General features: G+C 58.5%; 2 protein-coding genes across 4 annotated transcripts; both read right to left on the bottom strand.

Annotated features, from left to right (window-relative positions):
* Window positions 1-43: 43 nt before the first annotated feature.
* On the bottom strand, window positions 44-1,099 carry LOC113967087 (SLC35A4 upstream open reading frame protein). The gene is made up of 3 exons (XM_027682363.1): window positions 1,023-1,099; window positions 845-943; window positions 44-728 (listed from the first exon to the last, which is right to left on the bottom strand). The coding sequence occupies exons 1-3, from the start codon at window positions 1,035-1,037 to the stop codon at window positions 531-533; spliced, it is 312 nt and encodes a 103-aa protein (XP_027538164.1). The 5' UTR covers window positions 1,038-1,099; the 3' UTR covers window positions 44-530.
* Window positions 1,100-5,780: 4,681 nt separating this feature from the next.
* On the bottom strand, window positions 5,781-11,908 carry TMEM173 (transmembrane protein 173). 3 transcript variants are annotated; one of them, XM_027682356.1, is made up of 6 exons: window positions 11,654-11,908; window positions 10,967-11,144; window positions 10,039-10,147; window positions 9,643-9,881; window positions 7,686-7,872; window positions 5,781-6,247 (listed from the first exon to the last, which is right to left on the bottom strand). In XM_027682356.1, the coding sequence occupies exons 1-6, from the start codon at window positions 11,896-11,898 to the stop codon at window positions 6,054-6,056; spliced, it is 1,152 nt and encodes a 383-aa protein (XP_027538157.1). In that variant the 5' UTR covers window positions 11,899-11,908; the 3' UTR covers window positions 5,781-6,053. The 3 variants fall into 3 exon arrangements, with proteins under 3 accessions (XP_027538157.1, XP_027538158.1, XP_027538159.1); XM_027682357.1 differs by having other exon boundaries at window positions 10,039-10,144; XM_027682358.1 differs by lacking the exon at window positions 7,686-7,872.
* Window positions 11,909-14,598: the final 2,690 nt, after the last annotated feature.

The following is a 14,598-nucleotide window of genomic DNA, read 5'->3' as shown; positions in this document are numbered from 1 at the left end:
GTGCAGACAGGCCAGACAAGACTGTCACCCTGCAACACCGAAGAAGAGACCAAATAACCAAGGATTTAATGAGCCTGACTCAAGCAGGATGTTCCCTGCTACATTTGTGGTGCAGGAGGAGACCTGGGCGCTGCCTCTCCTTAGGAGAACTACAAAGCCTTTCTGGGGAGCCACACAGAGGACGTTCCCAGGGCCCAGCGTGGGTGGCAGGGCACAGCAGGTGGCAGGGCACAGCAGGTGGCAGGGCACAGCAGCCCCTCAGTCCACACGGGGGAGGTGAGGGTGAGGGGAAAAGGCAGCTGGCAGCCCCTCGGTGCCCCCTTGTGGGTTAGTAGAGTGCTCACCACCGCCGTGATGCCCCGTGCACACCCATCACAGCCCCTGAGTGCCGCAGTGCTGCGGTGCAAAGCCCTTTTCCAGGGAAAAGAAGGGTGCGGGTGACGTGCCTCCGGGAGCCCCGGGTCTGCTCTGTGCCCGCTGCCCGAGGAGCACCGTTCCCGCAGTCCCTGCTGCCTCCGGGCTCCTCCGCGCTAGTCCCGACCTTTTTTCAGCGCGTTCATATAGTCCCGAATCGTCTTCTCGACGTTGGGCACGGCGTAGTTCTGGGCGGCGTAAATCCCGGTGCAGGTGCCGGCCACGAAACCCAGGACGGCAGAAAACCGGAGCTTGGCCACCACGTACCCCGCTAGGAAGCCTTTGAGGAAGGGCGATGCCAGCAGGGATCCGTCCTGCGGGGGGGGAAGGCACAGTGAGGCGAGATGGCGGGGGAGACACAGGGCGAGTTGTTTTTCCCCAGGGTTTGTTTTCGCCCCCTCAGAGGGAGCGCCGCGAACCCGCGCGTTACCTGCCCCACGCCGGCCTGCACCTCGTCCTCCACCCTGCGCTGCAGGCTCTCTAGCTGCCCCTTGAGGAAGGCGAGGTCCTTGAGCTTGGGCAGCGAGTCCTGCGGGAGACACAGAGATGATTCCTGGCCCTGCCGGAGGAAGCCCCGCGGCCCCTCAGCCCCGGTCCACCCCGCTCACCTTATCGTCCGCCATCTTGGCGCCGCCGCCACCCGCCGCCCATTGGCTGCCGCGAGGCACACGTGACACCTCCCCCTCTCCGCCGCCGCCGCTGATTGGCTGATGGGGGCACGTGACACCTCCCTTTCCCGCCCTGCCGGCGGTGCCTGCCGCTGATTGGGCGGCGCGGGATCACGTGGCGCTTCTTCCCCCGCCCGCCCGCCCGGCGCCATGTTGAGGCACCTCCCCCTGAGAGGACTCAGCTGCGGTCGTCCCGACCCGACCCCGCGCGACACGGAGGGCTCCGGGGCTGCCTCGGGGAGGGATAGTGGATCTCGCAGCCGCCCCTCACTGCGGTCGGGGCATCCCGGGGGGTGCCTGGGGATGGAGGAGCGTCTCCCACTTTCCCAAGGCTCCCCCTCTGTGCGGGACACGGCGGGGCCGCTCAAGGGGGTGTAAATTCCCTTTTACCTCAGAGGAGATCAAGGCAGAGTTGGTGTTTATTAGAGGGCGTTTACTGGAGAGATTCAAGGCCTGGTTGGATAAGGCTTGGAGCAACCTGGTCTACTGGAAGATGTCCCTGCCCATGGCAGGAGGGGTTGGAACTGAAGAGACTTTGAGGTCCTTTCTAACCTCGGCTTTATCGCAGAGACCCTCCTGCTGAGCCTCGAGGTGCGGGGAGTGGTGTAAATTGCTTAGGAAGAAGTAATGGTTAATGGAATGTTATATAAGGGTTAATGGAATGTTGAGAGCTCTGTAATGAGTCAAACAAGCCCTTTCAATGGTGACCCTGCAACATGTAATGGCTTTAAATTATTTATTAGGTAGCCAAGGAGGTGCTTGGCACAGTTTAATTAAACCCTGGGATTTTGCGGGTTATGTGTGTGTTACCCTTGTGGGTCCTACAGCAGCACCCACGCGGCTCTGAAGGTTTCTGGGCTGTCAGGCAACTCTGCAACTTAATTTAGATACATTCCTGGGGTGTGTTATCCTGCTCCAACTGAGCACTGGGAAGAGAAAAGCAAAGGGGCTGAGGAGGCAGTGACAGGTGCAGCCCAAAGCAGAAACATTAATATTAATAAAATGAATATTAATATTAATTAGTAGCCAGTTTAGGTCCAACCACTGCTGAAGGCTGAGTGCTGAGCTGCTGTTTCCTTGCTTTGCAGATTCCAAATTTTATTCAGGGGCAGGTGTGCACTGGAACCTTCCAGCTCCTCACCCACTCTTCAAGCAGGATTTTTACTACATGAAAGGTAAAAATAAAATAAAATAAATTGATGCACGTGCAAAGGCCTTTTTTTGGAGCACAACCACAACACTTGAGAAGTGCCCCTTAGTGCAAGGCTGACTTGGAAGTTTTGGATATCAGTAAAAAACAACACCTGAGGGCAGCAGAGCCCTGGAACAGTCCCTGCTCTCCCCTCCAGAGGTGAACCAGCCTCACCAGCAGTTCCTGCAGGACAACATGACAGAGGGCAGGTTTATATTGGATATTGGGAAGGAATATTGTGAGGGGGGGAAGGCCCTGGCACAGGTTGCCCAGAGAAGCTGTGGCTGCCCCATCCCTGGAAGCGTCCAAGTCCAGGTTGGACGGGGCTTGGAGCAACCTGGGTTAGTGGAAGGTGTCCCTGCCCATGGAACTGGATGGGCTGTAAAGCTCTTCCAACCCCAACCATTTTGGGATTCTCTGAACTGAAGGTCAGTTTTTCAGGTTCATGGGTGGGTCACTGGGGGGTTCCTGGGGTTTCTGGTCACCCCCAAGGAGAAAAGGCCCAAGTGTGCCTCAGAAAGGATGGACAACCTGGTCGCCTTTGGCTCGGAATGGAGCTGGGCTTTTATATCCCACCAAATCCTGGTAGGAAAACAGCTGAGCTGTGAGGAAGGGCTGGGAGAAGCCCTGTCCTTGCTGCATCCCAGCTGAGCCCGTTCCCAGCCCTGCTGGAGGGAGGTGCAGCCCTGCTGAGCCTGGCTCAGCTAATCCTGGCTGTGACCCTCCCTCCCTGCTCCGCCGGGACCTGCCCGGTGCTGCTGGGTGGGGGTGGCCCTGGGACATGCCCAGCTCACCCTGCTGAGGTGTGGTGGCATTGCTGCTCCCCATGGCTCAGGGGTGGATCTGCCTCCAACCCGGGAGTCCTGAGTCAGGTTAGAGCTAAAACTGAGCTATTTGTGCTGCTGGGAAGCTCAGGGAGAAACTGGTTATGCTGTGTTTGCCAGCTTGGGCAGCGAGCTGCCACTCCTGAGGTTTGGTTTTCCTGCCTCTGATCCTGCAGCTCCCTCTGCCAGCAGAGCCTTTCACCTTGTCCCTGGCTGTGCCCTTGAGCAGTGGCAGGAGCTGAGCCTTTGCTGGCAGCTCTGCTGCTGCTGGAACAAGGCTGTGCTGTCACATTTCCTCGGGGCTGGTGCCTGTCTTTCAGCCTGTCCCCTGCTAATATGGCCTGAGCTTATCAGCACCTCCAGCCCAGCAAGATAAGGAGCTTCCCCATGGGAAGGGAGCAGGGCACCAGAGAGGACATGGAGTGAGGATCCCCGCTGGGCTGGGAGGTGTGAGCCCCTGGGGACTGTGGTGGCTTTGCTGCCCACGTGGCCATTCCCATGTCGCTGAGCTCAGCCCTGATCCCAGGCATTCCCCTTGGATCTCAGTAGGTGCTCCCAGTGTTTGCTCCATGCCCTTGGGAACGCTGCTCAGGTGATCAGGACTGACACCCCAGTGTTCTCCCTGCTCCCAGGGTGTCTCCTACCACAAGCCAGAGGTCCCTCACCTGCTGTCCTGTCTCCCTCTCCCCCAGCAAAGATCCCTGTCCCCCTGCAAACCCGCTGGCTCTTCACAGTGGCCTTTGCTGTCCCAACCCTCCCTTCACAGCCCTCTCATCTGCCGTTTTTGGCTGCTGCACAGATGCAGTGCAACAGAGATTAGGCTGCAGATTAAGGTTTTACTGCATCCTGAAATGGGTTCCAATTCCCACTCCCAGCAGGGCCAGTGTGCAGCCAAATCTCCTCTGAAAGCTCACTAGGCTGGAGCTGGGGAAAGGCATCTCCCACCATGTCCTGCCACGTGGATGGAAGATGGAGGAGCCCTGACGTTCTGCATATATAGCCCTGATGCATTGCTGAGGCACCTGGAATTCTGTGTTCAGTTCTGGGGCCCTCACTTCAAGAAAGACATTGAGAGGCTGAAGAGTGTCCAGGGAAGGGTACGGGGCTGGGGAAGGGTCTGGAGCACCAGGAGCAGCTGAGGGAGCTGGGGGGGCTCATCCTGGAGAAAAGGAGGCTCAGAGGGACCTTCTCACTCTCTGCAACTCCCTGAGGGAAGAGTGGAGCCAGGTGGGGGTCAGGCTCTGCTTCCAGGGAACAAGGGACAGGACAAGGGGAAATGGCCTCAAGCTGCACTGGGGGAGGTTCAGGTTGGACATTGGGAAGAACTTCTTCCCCCAAAGGGTGGTCAGGTGTTGGAACAGGCTGCCCAGGGAGGTGGTGGGGTCACTGTCCCTGGAAGTGTTCAAAAAACATGTGGATGTGGCACCTGGGGCAGGGGTTAGTGATGGGCTTGACAGTGCTGGGGGAATGGAGATCTTTTCCAACCTTAATGATTCCATGATTCTGTGACTCTAAAAGGAGCTGGGCAGCCAAGGGCAGGAGCAGGGCTGTAGTCTCAGCCCCAGCCTGCACCCACCAGCCCTTCCCATCAGCATCTCCCCATCCTGAGTGCACCTGCCACACTTTCTCCTTGGCCTGGAGTGACAGGGAAATCCAGTGCCCTGCTGTGATCCCGACAGCCGTGCCTGGCTCTGCCCTCCTTCCCTGGCAGGGCAGCTGGCTCAGCTGGAGGCTCACAGTACACAGAGGCAGCAGCATCCCCAGGATGCTTTTGTGTGTCTGGCTCCAGGCAAAGCTGAGAGTGGAGCTGGGAGGGAGCCAGGCCCAGCACTGTCACCATCCCCAGCCAGGTCACCTCCTTGGGGCCCCTGGGCTCCCCAGTCCCCCAGGGTCTCCATGCCTGGCCCATCCCAGAGGATGGTCACAGCTGTGTCACATTCCTGGTGCTGGAAGTCCAGGCTGAGAGCAGGCACCTGGGACCTGCCAAGGGACCTCATCCTTTGCCAAAGTCCTGGGAAGGATCAAAGGGTAGGGATGTTGCAAAATCAGAGGGTAACAAGCCAACTGAGCTGCCTCCTATTCCTCTGCCCTCCTGGGGCAGAACTGGCCACCAAGACCCTCCTCCTGCTCTTGGCGGAAGGGGAAGCTGAGGATGGAGCAGTGGGTGCTCCCTGCTCCGTGTCCTTGCCAAGCTATACCATGGCACAGCTCTGCCACTGTCTGTGGCAGCATGGCCTGATTTCCTCTTGTCCCGGGTGGGTGGAATGTGAGGATGTTGTGTGGGGCTGTGCAGAGGGTCCATCAGGGTACCCTGGAAGTCCTGCACACACTCCTTGTGCTGGCAGGAGCCACATGATGGGTCAGGTCACGCTGGCTGGATGTGTCTGTGCTGGGATTTCCACAGCCACACCACAGTGTATCACAGAATCATGGAATATCCTGAGCTGGAAGGGACCCACAAGGATCATCAGTCCAACTCCTGGCCTTGCCCAGGACACCCTGACAATCCCACCCTGTCCCTGAGAGCATTTTCCAAACACTCCTTGATCTCTGGCAGCCTTGGGGCCATGACCACTGCCCTGGGGAGCCTGTTCAGTGCCCAACCACCCTGTGGGAGTAGAACCTTTCCCTATCCAAGGGCAAATCATGCCCAAGATTTAGGACGCTGCAACTCGTCCCAGAGAAAAATGCTTTATATAACACAAATCAAAGCAGATATAAAAAAAATAATACACCAACAGATGAATATGTGAGCTGTACACAAAACAGTAGAAAAAAACAGGAAGCATGTCACAGGGCTGTGGCCTGAGTCAGCTGCTCCAGTAACCACAGCGCACAGGAGGTCTGAGTGGGAGCTGGGGGGTCTTTGCCATGGGCAGCATGTGCCGGAAGGGGAAGGGGGTTGGGGAAGATGGAGCAGAGCCCTGAGGCAGCACTGAGGGGCTGGGCAGGGGGTCAGAAGCCGTCACTCCTCAGCGGCTGGGGCAGGTCTGACACACTGATCTGCAGGTTGAGCTCTGCTGAGTCCAGGGCCGTGGATGGGGTGGACAGGGGGGACCCCTCGTGCACAGCGAACTCCTCGTGGTGCTGCTGCCGCAGGTGCCACAGGATCTCTCTGGACAAGAAGTGGGTCTCTTCTTCTCCTGGCTCTGGAACAGAAGAAAGACAAATCCCACCTTCACCGGTCGGCCCCAGGCAGGGGTTTGGGCAGGGAGCAGAGTCTGGGAGATGCCCCAAAATATGCAGAATTTCCTGCACAGTCAAAATACAGCCTTTACTTCCCTCTTTCAGCACGGCAGAAGGAAGAAATTAAAACATAAAGTGCAGGGAAGAGAGTAAAATTACAGGCACTATGTGCTGGATTCCCAGTAATGCTTGTTGTGATGGGAACTGCCTCATTGGATTGGAAATGCTTCTCCCCATCAGGGAGAGCACTGAGATTCCTCTGAAATACAAGCAATATTCATTTCAGCAAGATGCTGATCTCATCTGGCAGAGGTGAGGAGATGGGAGATGAAAGGAAGATGGGAAGGAGGGAAAGCCTCGCTCCCTGCCATGCCCTGTCAGGAGGAATGGCACTGAGCCAGCACACACTTGTCCCACTGCTGGGGAGGGCTCGACAGCCCCAGCCACTTCTCCCAGGAACATCAGCAGGGAAGGGAGCTGCTCCTACCCCTGGATGTCTGCTGTTTTTAATCCTTGAGGAAGTGTTCTTATTGTCCTGGGGGTAGACAGCTCGTCTCAGTGCTTTTGGGGACTTCAACAGGGCTGACTAGCACTGCCAGCACCCTCCACACTCCTCAGACTCACAGCAAAAGTCCTTAGAATCATAGAACCATGGAATATCCTGGGTTGGAAGGGACCCACAAGGACCATCAGTCCAACCCTGGGCCCTGCCCAGGACACCCCAACAATCCCACCCTGTCCCTCAGAGCATTGTCCAAACACTCCTGGAGCTCTGGCAGCCTTGGGGCTGTGCCCACTGCCCTGGGGAGCCTGTTCAGTGCCCAACCACCCTCTGGGGGAAGAACCTTTTCCTGACATCCAACCTAAACCTCCCTTGACACAGCTCCAGTCGTTCCCTTGGGTCCTGTCACTGGTCACAGAGAGCAGAGATGGAGCTGCCCCTCATGAGGAAGCTGCAGACCCTGGTGAGCTCTGACCTCAGTCTCCTCCTCTCCAGCTGAACAATCCAAGTGCCCCCAGCCACTCCTTGTATGGCCCCTCCAGACCCTTCCCCATCCTCATGTCCCTCCTTTGGACACTCTCTAAGAGCTTTAGATCTTTCTCATACTGTGGTGCCCAAAACTGCCCCCAGCACTCGAGGTGAGGCTGCCCCAGGGCAGAGCAGAGCAGGACAATCCCCTCCCTCACCCGGCTGGTGATGATGTGCTTGGGGGATGTTCCTGTTCCCTGTGAGGCAGCCCCTCCCTCCCATGGCAGCAGGGACCCCCATGGCCCCCTGAGTGGGGAGATCAGCCGAGCTCTGCTCAAACCTTGCCTGCTTTCTCCTGTTTGTCCTGATCTGAGGTCACCCAAGGCCTGGCAGAGCAAGTGCTGCACACCCCAACCCTTCTCCTCACTCACCCTCGTAGGCAATGAGCCGGTAGGTCCCCGCACACTCCTTGGAGCCCTGCAGGATCTCCTCCAAGGTCCTGTAGAAAAGCTTGGCCTGCTCCAGGCGCTCCTCCCGGCTGAAGGCAGCACACTCATCCTGGGACATGGCGTAGAGGGACTGCAGGGGGGTGGCATATTCCACTGCACAGTGCCAGAGCTGCAGGGACGGCAGGAAAAGGCATGGGGACAGGGGGACCTGGGAAAGGGCTGTTGGGAGAACTTGCTCTGGGCAGAGCCCTCAGGACCCCTGCACAGCTCCTTGGCCTGCCCTGCACTGGTGCTCTGAGCTGGAACACTCGGTCTGGTCCCAGTGTTCCCTTGCCCTGTGCAGAGCAGGGAAAGAGCAACTGGCCTGGCAGGTCCAGGTGGACTCAGGGAGCTGCCTCTGCCCACACGGTGCAGCCACTGGCTTTTGTCCTGCAGCCTGGAGGGTGATTTTCCCCAGGGAATTTGGTCCCCTACAGAGACACCCCTTCCCTGTGATCACACCTTCTTGGTGGCTTTTCTGCCAGACAAAGGGCAGTGGAGAGGCAGCACCAATCTCTGCTCTGTGTGACCAGTGACAGGACTTGAGGGAACAGCTGGAGCTGTGTCAGGGCAGGTTTAGGTTGGATCTCAGGAAAAGGTTCTTCCCCCAGAGGCTGGTTGGGCACTGACCAGGCTCCCCAGGGCAGTGGGCACGGCCCCAAGGATACCAGAGCTCAGGGAGCATTTGGAAAACACTCTGAGGCACATGGTAGGATTGTTGGGGTGTCCTGTGCAGGGCCAGGAGTTGGACTGGGTGATCCTTGTGGGTCCCTTCCAGCTCAGGATATTCCGTGATTCCATGATTCTAAGTCTGAGCATCCTAACGGAGAGCAGGAGGGCAGAGAAGAGGATAAACACGGGCAAGATGGATGCACAGCTGCAGGGAGGCTGATCAAACAAACAAGGAGAGATTTGTTAAGGCCATAAACATTCCAAGGAGGAGCAGGGTTACCAGTAAGTCTTACACTGGGTAAACTGGGAAGTTTAAATAACTTAGAAGGAAGAGGGGCGGGATCCCCAGGTAAAGGTGGAGTAGCAGGAAGCTCCTGGCCTTGGCAGCGTGCCCTGGAGCAGGTGCCAGGGGTGTGTGTGTTGCTGTGGGAGACTGGGCAGGAAGCTGAGGGGCAGATTTTACTGGGAACATGCAATGGGCCAGGCTAGGTCCAGGCTCGGAGCTGCTGGAGCTCCCAGGAGGCCGGGTGACTCAGCAGGGCCTGGCAGATGGAACACTGGGAAAATCCCACTGCTGGCTGTATTTTCCCCAGAGCAGGGCCAGGAGGAGGCTCTGTGGTCCCTCAGACAAGGCTCTCAAAGCAGCAGCTCAGAGCTCAGCCCCCCTCAAAGGGCAGATCAGGGGCACCCAGGTGAGGAGCATTGCTCTGCCCTCACCTCCATCCACAGCCAGGGTGGGACCAGGCTGTTCCCTCCTCCAAGGGTGCAGGGGCACAGCCCATCTGCCTGGAGATGTGGAAGGAGATGGATGCAATGTGAGATGGAGGGATTTAAGGCTCACTAGCCTGGAAAAGAGGTGACTGGGGGAAAGGGAGGGAGCCAAACAATGACTCACACAGACATTTCCAAGCAGCTCTCCACAGCACAGGGAAACACTCGTTCATCCCCTGGGAATTGATGCTCTGTAGCCCATATCTGATTTTTTCTCCTCAGTTTTCTGGACTTAAATCAACTCCAGGAGGGGTTAAGCGAGCCCAGCATCCCTGCAAGGGCTGAGCCTGGGAGGAGGCAGCCAGGAGGAAGGGGTGCAGGAGCAGGACCTCTCCATCCCATGGAAGCCTGCTGAAAGCTGGGAGTGTCTAATAGGAGAGGGAACACTGCCCTTACAGCCACTTCTGAGGCCAGGAAGACCTTTGGGATAATGGTCCCAATGCTGCTCTCACTATACCTGGTTTTCTTCATCCCTGATTGCATAGAGGCTGTGTTTGTAGACCCTCCTTTTGGTGCCAGCTCGGGCCATGGTGGTTTCACTGAGGTCTGTCAGGTACTGGATGTTGCTGTCAGCTTTCTCCAGGTCATCATAGACATCACAGCTCAGAGGGATCAAGATGTGGAGCCTCCAGGTCTTCCTGCACACCAGCAGGTTGGGGTTGGCGCTGCTGAATTCCTCCATGGACTTTTTCACCCCTGGTGGAAGAGAACATCAGGCAGAGGGGTCTGGTGTGAGTACAGCTGCCTTCTGCCTTGCTCCCCATCTCCCTGCTAGCACTGTGAAAGTGGGAGGATTGTTATTAGGAGCTATTTCTATCTGTAGGCACGAGAATGCAGGGAAACAGCTACGTACGTGGCAGGACTATTTTTAGGTACCCAACATAATAGGACCAGGCCAGCCCATGGGCGACGTTCTGCTTGGACCTCTCGGACATCTCAGACACCTCCACTGCTGAAGGCTTCTGTGAGGGAAGGACAGACAGACCAGAGGATGAAAGAGCCACCTGGGCCCTTCCATGACAGTCAGTTCTCCACAGGGATTGGAGAACTCCAGTGAGGTCGGGAGAGTGAGCAACTCCACTGCCCCCTTCCAGCACCACACTGGGCAGTGGGACAGAGCCCCTGACAGCCCACACAGCCCCTGCTGGGAGGGAGGGGGTGGGGGTGAGCTGGGCATTTTCCTGGCTGCACCATCCATTGGGATCCTGTGTCTGGGCAACTTGTGCGTCTGCCCAGTGCTCCCAGCATGGGAGAGGAGATATCCCAGTGACATCAGGATTCCCAGTGGCCCCTGCCAGCTCTGCGTGTTCATTTAGGTGCCCAAAGCAGCCTGTGTGACCTCCCTCCCCTTCCAGCACTGCAGGGGCACAGCAGAGCCCTCCCAAAGCTGCAGAGGGACGTGGAGCTTGGCTCTGCCCCCACAGCACACTGGTAATTAACCCTCTGGAGAACACACAGGCTGTGCTTTCCCCACAAGCACCAGCTTGACTGACAGATGTAAAATACCCCCGTTTTTTGTGTCAGGGGGGCTCTGCCAGCCCCCCCGGAGTGGCTGTGCTCATTAGGAGGCAGCATGGCACTCATGCCAATGCATGTGGCAGCATGAGGCCAGGGAGATCAGCTCTGCAGGGCTGAGCTGAGGGTGTTCCTCCCTCTGCCAGGCTGCCTGTGGGTGGCCTGGGCATGCGGGGGCCACACAGAGCTGGGGATGTGCCCCCAGAGCTGCTCAGCACTGAAGGGCTCCCAGGAAACCAGCCAGGCTGGAGGTGTTGGAGCCTTACCTGGAGCCCCAGGGCGAGGATGAGGAGCTGGCACAGGCTGGCCAGGCCGAGTTGGAGGCCGAGGGGCTGCCCATCCCCGAGGAGAGCCACGTAGGCTGAGCCGCAGAGGAGCAGCATGGACCCGTGCCAGCGCGGGGGGAAGCACGTGCTCAGGGCCCGCCAGAAGCTGCCGTGGTGCCTGGGTGGGAGAGGGAGACAGGAGTCAGGCTGGTGGCCACCCACCCAGCATCTGCAGCCCACGGGACACTGGATGATCCCACCTCCCAGCCAAGGCCATCGATCTTACAGGGCAGTACGGAGCCAGGGAGCCCTGGGGGACCCTGCCCAGTGCACCCCAGGAGAGGGCTTGGGTCCCGTGCAGCACCCCTGGGACTCAGAGGGAGCAGATGGTGTGTCACCCTGGACAGCAAAGGGACACAGCAGCCCCCTGCCCTGCAGTACTGGGTGGTGGGGAAAGGCTGGGGCCGGGATCTGTTCCCCAGGGAAAGGGCACACCAGGGAGCTGGACAGGTGGGAGAGGGGGAGAGAAGAGAGAGGAAGAGATGAGAGAGGCAGGAGGGCGATGGAGGGCACAGCACAGCGTTGCCACAGAGAGCAAACCCGCAGCACCCGGAGGGCGCAATGCCCTTGCCTCCAGGGCAGTCCCAGGAGTTTGGCAGACAGACCCGCCCGCTCTCAATGGCTCACCTGGACTGGAGGTGGAAGATCTCCTCCGCCAGGTAGCAGGCGCCCTTGAGCAGCGCCCCGATCTGCAGGGTGGCGAAGTGGCAGGTGAGGCTGCGGGCGGCGGGCACGAGGGGCTCCCCGGCCAGGTAGAGCGCGGCCGCGCACAGCGCCAGCAGCAGGTACACGGCGCGCTGAGCGCGCCCGCCCCGCGCCCGCGGGATCTGCGGGGCACGGGGGTGGCTCGGCCGCCGCCACTCGCGGGACATCCGCGCCACACACGGGGGTCGGCACCGGCTCGTCCCCAGCGCAGCACTGCGGGGAGAGGGCGAGAGCGGGTCAGGCGCGGTGCATCCAGCGCTCCCCCGGAGAGCCCCAGAGCGCCCAACACTTCGCGGGCTGCTGGGGAGGTTCCCCTACGCTTCCCGCCCTCGGGGATGTCCCTCGGGACCAAACGGGCCCGGCAGAGCCAAGCCTGGCTGGCCGCCCCGCTCCCAAACCGGTGCCAGCCCTCCCTGATCCACTGGCACTCACCGGAGCGGTTCCCAGCTCCCAGCGCGGGCCGTGCTGGGTTTCCTGGGCTGCGGGTTAAGGGACTCTGCGCTCCCGCCCGGGCAGCTGTGGCTCCCCTCGGAGGTGCTGCAGACACAGACCCGGAGGCTTTTGAAGCTCCCACGCCCAGGAAAGTGAAAATGAAAGGAGCTGTGGCAGCAGTGGGCAGTTTGCAGAGTGCGCCAGAAGCCTCCCACGCAGGGCACCCGCAAAATCTCAGCCCACCGGGAATCCAGGCACTTGGGGAGCTCCGGGTGGATGTGGCAGGTTTCGATATCCGTGAGTTTATTCCACCTGGAAAGCCCCAAAGTATCTGCCAGGACGGCCTGAGATGAACTGGAATGAGGAAGGAAACCAGAATTTCTTGAGATTAATTTATTAAGGGCAGCAGATCTCAGAGATTGTGTTGATTCAACACAGCAGGTTGCCAGGGGCAAAACAGAATGAAATTCCTTCTAGGAGAGGGTGACTCACAGTGCCCTGGATCCCCCCACTCCACACACCTCCAGGAGATGCCGGCTTGGGAAGCAGTGCCCATGGGCGCTGGCAACACCACAGGGGCTTCCTGCAGCCAGGGATGCCCTCAAGCCTTCCAGTTCCTTGGTTCTAGTGGTGGAGTCTGCAGTGGTGAGGCATTCCCATCCTGGAGGAAGATGGATTAGGGGACACATACACAAGCCCATAGGAGCGAGTGGGATGCACTCAAGGATGCTGAGGGAGGTGGATGGTGCCCTGACAAGGCTCCTCTCTGATCTCTTTGGAAGGTTGTAGCAATCAGGATGTTCCTGCTGAATGGGAGAGGGCAAACCTCACACCCAGCTCCAGCAGGTGAACTACAGCCTGCCCAACGTCACCTCTGTCCCTGGGAAGGTGAGGGAACAAATCCTCCCAGCAATCAGTGCCAAGCACCTGAAGGATGAGAAGGGAACAGTCAGCAGGGATTCACAAAGGACACGTCACACCTGACCAACCTGACTACCCGGAATGGCAGGAAAACTGGCTGTGAGGATGAGGGAGCACTTTCACTTCAGCAAAACCCTCAGCATGGTCACCTGCAGCCTCCATGGAGCCAAACTGGGTGGATACAGGCTGAGCAAGGGCGTGACTGTCTAGAATGTGCTCTGGGTGCCGTTGCTTTCTGCCCAGGAATGCCCCTGGGCACCACGACACCCTCACAGTCCCCACAGACCCACATTGCCAGGGGCTCCCCAGGCTGTTGCAGGCCCACAGCACAAGGATCTTGATTCAGATGTGCCCACAGGTCACATTTAATTAGAATATTAGAGTCACTTAGATTGGAAAAGACCCTTGAGACCATCAAGTTCAACCGTTAACCCAGCACTGCCAAGGCCACCATTAAATGATGTCCCCAACTGGTACATCCACACAGCTTTTAAATCCCTCCAGGGATGGTGACTCTACCACTGCCCTGGGCAGCTGTGCCAGTGCCTGACCACCCTTTCCATGAAGAAATTTTCCCCAATATCCAACCTAACCCCCCCCAACACAACTTGAGGCTGTTTCCCCTTGTCCTGTCCCTTGTTCCCTGGGAGCAGAGCTCATCCACCCCCCGGCTCCCCCCCCCTGTCAGGGAGTAGCAGAGAGTAAGGAGGTTCCCCCTGAGCCTCCTTTTCTCCAGGCTGAGCCCCCCCAGCTCCCTCAGTTCTCATGGTGCTCCAGACCCTTCCCCAGCTCCACTGCCTTTCCCTGGACACAATTCAAGCGTTTTCAAACCCAGAGGGTGGGAGGAAGGAACAGGAGCCTGGAGGGACTGGCAGTGAGCTGCTTGATTTGGTGGAACCTTAGAAACCCCAGCAAACCATCTGTCCAGTGTTCCCAGCCCCAGGAGGGCCTGTGGGTACAGCCAACATGTTATTTGCTTTGCCAACACAAAGGTTGGCTAAAACACCAGGAGAATGACTTCCTCCTCCGGCGCTGGGAGAAAGGTTGTCCCATTCCAGCTGGTCTTGCACAGCCTGCTCTGTCTGGCTCTGCAGTGCTGTGGAGGGGCTGCCTGGCTTCCCAGACTCCTTTTTGCAGGTCACTTCAAGCAGCTGGTGGCTCTCCTGCCCACAGAGCCTCCCTCTTGCTTTTGGTTCTACCTTCAACGCACCAACACCTGCAGTATTTCTGCCTATTTCACTTCTGTTCAGAGCAAAGATGTGGGGTCCAGTCTGAGAACTGAGACTAAACTCCAGGAATAAGATTCCACAGAATCTTAGACTACAGGATGGTTTGGGCTGGAAGGTACTTCAAAGCTCAGCTCATTCCACCCCCTGCCATGGGCAGGGACACCTTCCACTAGCCCAGGTTGCTCCAAGCCCTGTCCAACCTGGCCTTGGACATTGCCAGGGATGGGGCAGCCACAGCTTCTCTGGGCAACCTGTGCCAGGGCCTCACCACCCTCACAGGGAAGA

Source organism: Neopelma chrysocephalum, unplaced genomic scaffold, assembly GCF_003984885.1.
Source record: "Neopelma chrysocephalum unplaced genomic scaffold, ASM398488v2 Primary Assembly neopelma1_63, whole genome shotgun sequence".
In the NCBI taxonomy this organism is placed as follows: domain Eukaryota; kingdom Metazoa; phylum Chordata; class Aves; order Passeriformes; family Pipridae; genus Neopelma; species Neopelma chrysocephalum.
This window is presented reverse-complemented; position numbering and strand designations above follow the sequence as displayed.